Raw genomic sequence first — 10,587 nt, forward strand, 5'->3', positions numbered from 1 at the left:
TACTACCAAACATGTGCATTCATTCATTCATTCTGCCAAAGTGCCTAAGGTCCACAATGCATTATTGCTGCTGCTGCACACAAGAATGCAGTGCCCTTAAGCCTCCTTCGGTCCTTGGGTAGTACCAGCCAATGATCATAACAGCCGGTCCGCTCCAGAAGTACAATTACCATCCCTAGATCGGGGGACCAGTGGTCCCAAAACCCAGGACCAAATCTACCTCCATACTCATAAGAAAAAAAAAAAGGTTTCTATACAGATCAAAAGAGCGGGATATCATACTACACGGTTTTAACTGCCAGTAAAAAGCCTGCCTATCTTTTTGAGTCTACCAAAGTACTACTGCAATAATTGGTCCTCTGATATGATACTACTACTCCTGCTACTTTATACAAAACTTTCAGGATCTTGATTCCATCTACCTTGCGGAAAATATATGCTTATTTTATCCATGCACTTGGAATAGTGACTTCTTTTTTTTTGTCCACAGAACTAATTTCCCTCGCTATTTTGAGATATCACCTCTCCAAATTTAAGAAATAGTTGAGCATCAGAAGTGCTCATGGACGAACAGTTTACCAACTGGGGAGTCTTGAGATTTGCATATTCATCCATGTAGCATGGTACTTTAGCTGATGGAAGTAGATTAGCTGCTGGGTTGGTTGTCAACATTTTTGCTGTCGATGATGGCATTAAGCTCCCCAGGACTCGAGCCACCTCGTGCATGGTAGGCCTTTCTGATGGCTGTCTCCTGGTGCACAGTAAAGCAAGCTGAAAAACCTTCTTCACTTCTCCAAGATCCTTGCAGGTGGCGCTAATCTCGGGATCAACAGTCTCCATCACGGCATTGTTTGCTGCTTTGATCAGGATCTACAAATGAGAAAAAAGCCACCATGAGACCTTATAATAAAAGGATGATCTAGAACAAGACTTTCCACTTCAAATGCCAGAGGCAATAGGTAGGGCATTAAAAGTTAAATTTCAAAATTCATAACAGCTCATAACTTCCACCTCACGAGGATCATTCTTCGATTTCAATTCGCACTAAATATCAGTTAAAAGAACTCAAAACACTCAAAACAAGTTTCAAATGACATGGCTTCAGAGTAAACTTTTATGGGAGGCACTTAACACTCACCAGATAGTGGAGGTTGGATTCGTTATCCACTGCTTTCCTTCCAGTAAGCAACTCCAATAGAACAATTCCATAGCTGTAGACATCAGATTTCTCAGTGAGACGCGAAGTACCAGCGTACTCGGGATCTATGTACCCGATGGTTCCCATTATGTAGGTAGAAGTGTGGGTCTTAGTTGCGCACAAACTCTTTGCAATCCCAAAATCAGTGAGGTGAGCCTCAAAATCCTTGTCCAGCAAAATATTGGATGACTTCACATCCCGGTGTATAATCCGAGGACTACAATCGTGGTGAAGATAGGCAAGCCCTTCCGCTGCACCCAGTGCTATGCGAAGACGGGTATCCCAATCTAACTTTTGCTTCTTAGCAGGCCCTGGAAAGCATTGTGAATGATAACACAAGTACCCAATGCATCAAACCACCTAACACATCTAATTTAAACTCATTTCTTGAGTCAAGATAGGATGCCAACTAAAATATCACAGCACTTACCATGAAGTAGATCCCAGAGGCTGCCATTTTCCATGTAGTCATAAAACAAGAGATTCCCTAATGGTGAAAGGGAATAGCCCTGTAGGCTGACTAGGTTACGATGCTTGATACTCCCTACAGTCTCAAGTTCAGTCTCAAATTCCTTCAGGCTTTGGGGGTAATGAGAATACAGTTTCTTGATAGCCACAGGCTTGCAATTTTTCAGAACACATTTATACACGGTGCTTGATGCTCCATATCCAATTATGTACTTCTCACTTAAGTTCTCTGTCATCCTCATTATGTCCTCGTACACGTGGAGTGCCATGTTCATGTGAAGGATTACAAGTTTTGGCATTGAGTAGGTTACTGTCCAAATGGGAAACAATCAATGGTAAACAAAAAACTTCTTGATTATTTCATCTCAATATATTAGAACATAATTTCTCAAAAACAAACAATTGAATGCCTTGGATCATAATTTCTCAAAAACAATTGAACCTTCCAAGTTGCTTGCAAACTTAATGCCTACTTGTGCAGTTCTAGTAACTTAGATATCCTTCGGCAAGCTGAAGATGGGATACCTGGTTTGTCCAATGATCCTTCCATGAAGTGTGCAGGATTGTGTGGACGGCAAGCCGCCACTAAAATCATAAGAAGAATCACCAAAGCACCCAAAGCAATTCCTAATATAGCAGCTTTAGAGATTGAAACTGCAAAGGCAAAGGCAGAAGAAGAAAAAGGAACATTAGGTGACTTCCAGATCAATACAACAATACACACTACCTTTGAACAACGTGATAAATGACTCAGCACTCAACTTATCACACACCAAATCATGTCCAGCCTTTTTTATTCCAACATTTCCAGCTACTCATCAAAACGAAAACTAGGAAACATTCACACAGACCAAGTTTCTTGTTTTTTCCCCCCTTTCATTATATAGAAAAAACTTATCTGGGCATACACACAACCAGTAATTATCGTCCGTTACTAGTTATGGCTGAGAATCTATGGTTCAAGGCATTCTTACCTCGTTCTGTCTGATGAGATGCATGACAAGGAGAACTGAGCCAATATCCACAAAGACTGGGATTTCCTATGAAGCTGGTGTTGTAGGATAGAGTTGAAAGGAGATCAGATGGAAAAAAATAATTCAATGGTTTACTACCAAATTATAATGCGAAAACAACCATGTATTAACTAACCTATCAGGTGAAAACCTTGAAAAGTTATTGCCTGTAGGAATATTTCCAGCCAGGTTATTGTAGGACACATTTCTGCAGATATAAAGGAAGATTAGCTCAGTCAGATAATAAGTTTTCAAATGCAAGATATGCATTCAATATAATCATAAACTTACAGGACTGTCAGACTGAGGCAATTGGCAAGTGAAGTCACATCACCTGATAAGTTGTTGTTTACTACTTTCCTGTGGTTAATTATTTTTGAGAACGAATAAATAAGTGCCAGGAAAGGAAATCATGCAGATGACTTCAAAATCAGAACCAAATAAATTGCAGTGCTTCAGGGTGACAAGAGTAAACAAGCTTCAACAACAAATTAAGACATGTTTCTAAAGTACTGTGACTGTCATACTTTAGGATGTAAAGAGTCCTCGTAAAAAATTCTCATGAAACAAGTGGCTCAACCCAAAAAGTAATGTACTTTATAATTATGGAGTCCAGTAAAGACATAAAAACGACAAGTAGAGAGAAAGCCTAACCCTCTGAATAACCAGGAAAATAGCCAAAAGGAAGAAGCACAAAGAGGAATTTTATTCAAAAAATACTTACAGCAAGAAAATATTTTGAAGTTGACCAAGTTCTTGCGGTATTGCGCCAGAAAGATGATTGTTTGAGAGATCTCTACAATGAAAGAACACCATGAAAAGTACAAGCTTAGAATTGATCAAAAGATATAATAGAAGCTTGTTCAATCTCACAGTTACAGATTATCTTACATCTCCATTATGCTTCGTAAGTTGCCAAACTCAGCTGGTATAATCCCAGTTAATGCATTGTTGCTCAAGTTTCTGCACAGGCAAGTAAAAAGTTAAGACTACCTACAAAGCAAACCTTTGAGAGTACAAAAAGCCAGATGATAGTACTCACAGTTTCAAAAGATGTTCCAAGTCACCAATGGGAGAAGGTATGCAACCACTGATTTGATTATTTGATAGGTCCCTTAAGCCACCAAATATACAAGTGAGATTAAATGGACTTGATCTCAATCTCTCTCCAAAAAAAAAAAAACACATGAAAAATGTATAGAATGACGTAGAATTACCAGGCAACAACAAAATAAACCATCACTTACAGAGTATCCAAATTTCCGATGCGAGAGAGCTCAATTGGAATGGGTCCTCTAATGTTGTTAGAGGATAAGTTACTACCAAAAATTAAACAAATCACGATTAGCTTACAATCCCTAGATCTCACACATAATCAGAATTTAGAAGCAAAACAAAAGAAATCCCTAATACTCATACATGGAAAAGGTATATTATTCCATGAAAGTACAACTAATTTATAAGCAAATTTCACCCCCACTCCCGGAGGTGGTGGAAGATCGAGGAGTTTCACCCCGTGCTACATCGAACAGATGCATATCAAACAATAAAATTTGCTGTTACTCAGCCATTGCTATAACCTAATACAAATTCCACATAAAGAAAATTAAAGATTTCCAAATTTGAAAGCACAAGGCGTGAAACTCACAGATAAGTCATACTCTCAAGCCTTTGAAATGCACGGGGGATGGTCCCATTCAATTTGTTATCATGCACATTCCTGCCACAAAATGAAAATTTAATTATTTTGCGTGAAAGCTATGAATGGATATAAAGGAAATCAAGTGACAGATTTTATTCTTACAGGCTATTAAGATTCGTACAAGAGCTCAGATTTTCAGGTATGGGCCCTTCAAGGTTGTTATTGGCAACATTTCTGCAAACAATTTAGCATAAGTAACCTTTCTGCAGGCCAAGAACAATCATCCCAGAAAATTTTAAAGGGAGACGAAATATACAAGTCAAACAACTCTGTGAGCTTCCCAAGTTCTGGTGGAATACGGCTGCTAAGTCGATTATCATTCAATTCCCTGCAGGACAACACCCCAACTAGGACCATGAATATTTATCTCACATTCATAGCCACTGACCATCATATTTGAGGTCAGTATGCAATCTAATCCTGATAAACCTATTGAACAGTGCATAGAACAGTAGATGTAAACAGAATTTAGTAAGAAAAGGGATCAGAAAATAAGAGGGGAAAAAACAAAAACATACAAATAGTGGAGTTTTGTCATGTTTCCAAGCTCTGGTGGAATAGAACTGGTGAGCTTATTTCCATGCAGGTACCTACAACATGACGTAATAATTGAAACAATAACTTCCTTAATTGAACCAGTACAGTGTCTTCAGAAACCATGCACATGATGGCAATTCAGCAGATTTGTAGTTTTAAATTAACAAAAGTATAAACTAAAACCTGCAAAAATCAATATTTTGACTTTAGATGCTTTATACGTTAAACAGAACTTGGCCAGCTATCCGACCAAATGAATTGAAGAACCATTTGGGATTACATTGAGTAGATGCTGAAGACATGTCAAACACTGAAATTAAGCTTGATTAAACAGATGATTGTAAAACTCACAGTTTCTCCGTGTAAGTTAAGTTTCCCAGGATTGGAGGTATCGGTCCACTCAAATTATTGCAGCTTAAATCTCTGCATATGAGAATTCCACTAACTCAGCATACTTTGAGCTACTTTACCATATAACTGACTTTGGAAAGTCTTTTTATAAAATTACACAAGAAACTCAGAAGTCCTTACAACACAGCAAGTGCCTGCATCAAGCCAATAACTGATGGAATTTGCCCAGAAAGCTTATTACCTTGCAAAGATCTGGGCATATACAGCAGAGTCAGAGCAGAAATAATAGTACCACTAAAATAACAAGCCAAACTGGACCATAAAGTACAGGAATATGCAAGCACTTACAAGGTAGCCACTTGCAAGAAACCGATATTGAAGGGAATCTCACCAGTCAACTGATTATACGACAAATCCCTAGGAATGATGCAAAAGCCAGTTTAAATTTCAAAACACTAAAACCAATTCAAAATTCGGTTCAAGCGTTTTTGTAGAGGTACATACAAAACCTGGAAGGCTGTACAATTTCCAATATTCTCTGGAATAGAACCAGTCAAGCTGTTGTTTCGGACATCACTGAACAGACAACTGAAACACATGAGCAACGAACCTGATGTAGCAGGCTAGTGATATATCAAGTTTGAAGTAAAGCACAGGTGACTTACAAGTACCACAGGCCCGTGAGCTGACACATATCTGGTGAGAGAGTTCCAACCAACTTGTTCCCACGCAAACCCCTGTATAGAGGGCATAGCCGCACACATTTTTAAACTAAACTTGGATCCAGAACTTAAAAAATAGTTCATTAAAACATAGTAGTACTTGAATACACTTAAAATCCAAATTACTGTACTCACAAATATTGCAGTACTTCATTCCAATATATGAGTCTTGGTATTTCTCCGCTCAAACTATTTTGTGCCAAGTCACTGGAATGGTACAGTTTCTGACGTTAAGTACCAAAAGCTTAAGTAGAAGAAAAAAAAAACTCTCATTTCCTCTAGAGATTAAATTACTCTAAACCAGTAATATCTTGAACTTACAGAACTTTCAAGTTAGGAATCTGAGATAGTGTGGAAGGAATTGGACCAATCAACTGATTATTTTTCAAGATCCTGTGGCACCCACACAAACAATAACTGGTTTCAGACACCAAGCCAGATTATAGCAAAGAAGAAAAGTTGCGCAAGAAAGTATGTTGACAAAATTTTCGTAAATAGTCTACAACTGCGAAACAAACTTACAAGAATTCTAGTTGTTTCAGCTTGGAGATTGAAAAGGGAATATCGCCATACAGTTCGTTGAAGGAAAAATCCCTGGTCACAGGTATCCAGTAAAGGTTTAACCCCCAAAAAAAAAAACAGAGCACAATTTGAAGGACATTTAAAAAGACTTAATCAGGTAGAAATGTGCATAGGTTCTACATGCCCTACCAAATGTACTAATGTAGCTACATTAAATAAATGTTAAGTCTAATCAGGAGCTTACAAGCTTGTCAAAGCAGAACAATCACCAATCTCGTCTGGGATTTGTCCAGAAAGACGATTTCCCCTTAGATCACTGTCACATTGTTATGTGAAATCAATTTCCATAATAGTAACTCGTAAAAATGAAATCCAAAGATAAAAAGTAAAGCTACAAGCTTGAAGACAGTACATTGAGAGCAGTGCTTTGAGATGTCCTACTGCAGGTGAAATTTCACCATCAAGATTCAACCCTGAGAGATTACTACCGCAACATCGAAAAAAAACGTAAAGTTAAACTCTTGGCTAACTGCAAAAACATACCATATGATAATTTGCCTAGCTGTCTGTTCCAAAAACAATGGCTCTGTTTGGATTGTAAATTATTTGAACTTGTTCTAATATGAAGTAGTATTGAAGGAGATAAAACAAAAAGAGAAGCTTACAGTGCAACGACATTGAAGGTGACATTATCGCACGTAACACCTCTCCACACACAGCAATCTGAAGATGGTGAGTCTGTCCAGTCATACAACACATTGTCTACATCTCTAAATGACTTCTTTATCTCCAGCAAAGTAGCTCCTTTTTTCAATGAAAAACACCAAAGGATGGCCCAACACGAGCAAATTAGGTCGTATAAGAGTAGCTTGGAAATGGAAGTACAGTGAGGAATAATCAGACAACGACAATGGCATAACCGAGGCATAACAAGGTCAACAAAAACGATTAAGAATGGAATTAATTAAATAAAGGACGTGCAAAACTTCGGGTTATTTTAACACTGATATATGGATTAATATATTAGTCCTCCAATTATTTAGTACCATGTACCTCATTAAAAATTAGAAAATCTCCAAAACCCAACCGAAAAAAAAAAAGAAACAAAGGAGAACATAGTACCGGTAACATCAACAACTTACCATCATCTGAATCCACGGAACCAAAACTGAAGCAGAGAAGAAATCCCAGAAGAAGAACGACTTGGTTTTTGCTACTTCCACGTACAAGACTGAACGTAAATGCCATAATTTTTAATCCCAGAAAACGCCCACCAATATTTTTGAACGAATAACTTCCAGCAGTACAAAGTCAAAAACTTGGAGGGTTGGCCCTGAGGAAGCCCGGTAGTAATGGCAGTAATGATGCCGGGGTTGGACACTTCACCGACATTGGTGACAGTTGATACTAGATACTACTGGTTAAAAGAAGGAAGATGGGGAATGGGAGAGAGAATAATTACTCAACGATTGTGAAAAAATGTGAAGGCAAGTCAGAAAGAAAAGAGAAGAGAAAGAAAAAAAGAAAGAGCTCTCCGCCTCCGAGGAGTACTGCTCACTGTCCTTGTTCAATCACATCGGTTCTGTTTTTCTGGCAGAGATGTAGTACTCTCTATTACACAGCGGCCATATTCACACACACTAACACAGCAACTGAATGAGCATTTTATACTACTACGATATATATACTGTATATATATATATATATATATATATATAGTGGAGACTGGAGAGCCAGAGTGAGAGAGATTTTCTTCTTTTTTTTTCTTTTTTTCTGGTTTTCTTGGTGGGGTGCCCCGGGTGGGTTGATATAGGAGAAGATAAAGTTAAAAGGGCATATGGCAGAGCTCTGAAACAAGGCCTGCAGCATTACTTACAATAGAGAGCGTACAGGTACAGCTCTCTTTTCTGAGTCCTAGCCCCTGTAGCCCACATAGCACAATACACAGCTAGCAAGCCTCAGCCAGAGCCAGCCCTTTTATCATTAGTACACGCAGAAAAGTGTGTGTGTGTGTGTGTTTTTTTTTGGGAGTATAGAGAAGAGAATCATCACATCAAATTCTACTACTACTACCAGTAAGTATCATAGATATCTGTGTGGAAAAATTAAAGCTTTATTAATGGTGGGTAATGGGGGGTGTCTGTATGTGAAAGAGCCTGAGGCAAAAGGCCATCACAGGTCGCTCTCCTGGCAGAGACCCAAAGCTGAAGAGGGTAATGCTTACTTGTGTTGTTGATGATGACTTCTTCCATCATTTTACACACAGTTTCTTCGTTTGTGGGAGTAAATTTTCATGTTTTCTTGCTAGCACACACTACTCTGTTCTGTTGTCCATCTGTTGTGTTACCACCGCTATTGTTTCGTCTGCTTCTCCACTAGTAGAAGTACATCGCGCTGTAATTGCATGGCTGGGGAGGGATATTATGTAACTTACTGCCCGTATCATTTTATAGGTACTAGTTATTTATTGTAGTACTACTACTACTACTACTGTTATTATTAGGGTTAATCACATTTTATCTCCTTAAAGAATACCCATTTCTCAGTTTACCCCCTAACCTTTAATTTTGCTCACTTAACCCCCTTTAGGACAAAATTGTCCTTGCATTATTTTGACTTTTCATTTACCTTGTTTTCCTTTCTTTTATTTCTTTTTCTCTTTCTTCTTTATTTAATTTTTCCTCTTTCCCACAAAAATTTTCACCTTAATGATTGAAATTAAAAAAGAGAAATTGCAGAGATCTATCTTCTCTTTAAATGATTAAAAAAATATTCAAATCACTTCCCTAAAATACAATTTTTTTTAGCTTTTCAATTTTTTTAATTTTGGGTTTTCCTCTTTCCTTTCTAGTTTCTCATTTTATTTTCAAGAAAATATCATAAGATGAAATTGTTTTTCTTTCTTTTATTTATTTTTCTCTTTCTTCTCTCTTTCATCCTTCCCAATAGAAATTCCATTTCAACGAAAATTTTTGTCTTGAGTTTGTAATTGCATATTTCTGGGTGACATATTTCTGGGTGAAGGTTTAAAAGGTATCAAAAACTAATTTTAATTTTTTGTATAATGCAACGTGTCACAAATTTCAATTGATGATTATTAATCAGGTCACAATTTCATCTTAAGATATTTTTTTGGGAATAAAATGAGAAACTATAAAGGAAAGAGGAAAACCCAAAATTAAAAGAATTGAATGACTAAAAAAATTGTATTTTAGAAAAGTGATTTGAATATTTTTTTAATCATTTAAAGAGAAGATAGATCTCTGCAATTCCTCTTTTTTAATTTCAATCATTAAGGTAAAATTTTTTGTGGGAAAGAGGAAGAATTAAATAAAGAAGAAAGAGAAAAAAAAATAAATGAAAGGAAAACAAGGTAAATGAAAAGTCAAAATAATGCAAGGGTAATTTTGTCCTAAAGGGGGTTAAGTGAGCAAAATTAAAGATTAGGGGGTAAACTGAGAAATAGGATATTCTTTAAGGGGATAAAATGTGATTAACCCTTGTTATTATTATTAAGGATACAAATGCAGCATCATCTTTCCCGTTTTGATTGCATTTTTCTAGATTTTTTGTAAAAAAATTACTGTAGCAATTTGATATATGTGAAGTAAAAAGGTGATAAGGAAATCTGTTCACGGAAAACGTAACAATTTTTCTGAAAAAAATCGCATTTCAAACGGGGCCTTAAATTACTCCGTGATATTTGATTTTAATTTAAATTAATTAGACACTTGACATCGAACGAATGAATAGCACTGAATTGCCAGTGGCATCGAAAATCTGATAGAGCCGAATTGCCACTGGTTAAATGTCACCGAGAATCTGATTTTACATCGACAGCTTTGAGCTTTCACCTCTCTAAACACCATTTTATTGTTTGCAATACCTTGTTTGGATTTTATTTTTTAATGGAAATTTTTTCCTCATTTATTAGTGAATATTTCTTCCACCCTAACTTTTATCGCCACCATGAAACGTGCCCTGTTAAAGATAATGAATAGTTACTTTAATCTTCTCACAAACATTACTGAATAAGTGTAGTCGTATTAATTATTAAATATTGCCTCGAGCTCC

The 10,587-nt window shown here is 36.9% G+C and overlaps 1 protein-coding gene across 2 annotated transcripts; it reads right to left on the reverse strand.

Annotated features, from left to right (window-relative positions):
• Positions 1–8,775, reverse strand: LOC113702672 (LRR receptor-like serine/threonine-protein kinase ERECTA). 2 transcript variants are annotated; one of them, XM_027223788.2, is made up of 27 exons: positions 7,656–8,775; positions 7,179–7,317; positions 6,926–6,997; positions 6,758–6,829; positions 6,514–6,585; positions 6,313–6,384; positions 6,127–6,198; positions 5,935–6,006; positions 5,774–5,845; positions 5,618–5,686; positions 5,450–5,521; positions 5,270–5,341; positions 4,900–4,971; positions 4,638–4,709; positions 4,484–4,555; positions 4,328–4,399; positions 3,927–3,998; positions 3,722–3,793; positions 3,571–3,642; positions 3,404–3,475; positions 2,971–3,039; positions 2,816–2,887; positions 2,641–2,714; positions 2,192–2,320; positions 1,629–1,976; positions 1,139–1,509; positions 1–870 (listed from the first exon to the last, which is right to left on the reverse strand). In XM_027223788.2, the coding sequence occupies exons 1-27, from the start codon at positions 7,759–7,761 to the stop codon at positions 493–495; spliced, it is 2,979 nt and encodes a 992-aa protein (XP_027079589.2). In that variant the 5' UTR covers positions 7,762–8,775; the 3' UTR covers positions 1–492. The 2 variants fall into 2 exon arrangements, with proteins under 2 accessions (XP_027079589.2, XP_071917418.1); XM_072061317.1 differs by lacking the exon at positions 2,971–3,039.
• Between the last annotated feature and the right edge of the window lie 1,812 nt (positions 8,776–10,587).

Source organism: Coffea arabica, chromosome 8e (assembly GCF_036785885.1).
Source record: "Coffea arabica cultivar ET-39 chromosome 8e, Coffea Arabica ET-39 HiFi, whole genome shotgun sequence".
Taxonomy (NCBI): Eukaryota; Viridiplantae; Streptophyta; class Magnoliopsida; order Gentianales; family Rubiaceae; genus Coffea; species Coffea arabica.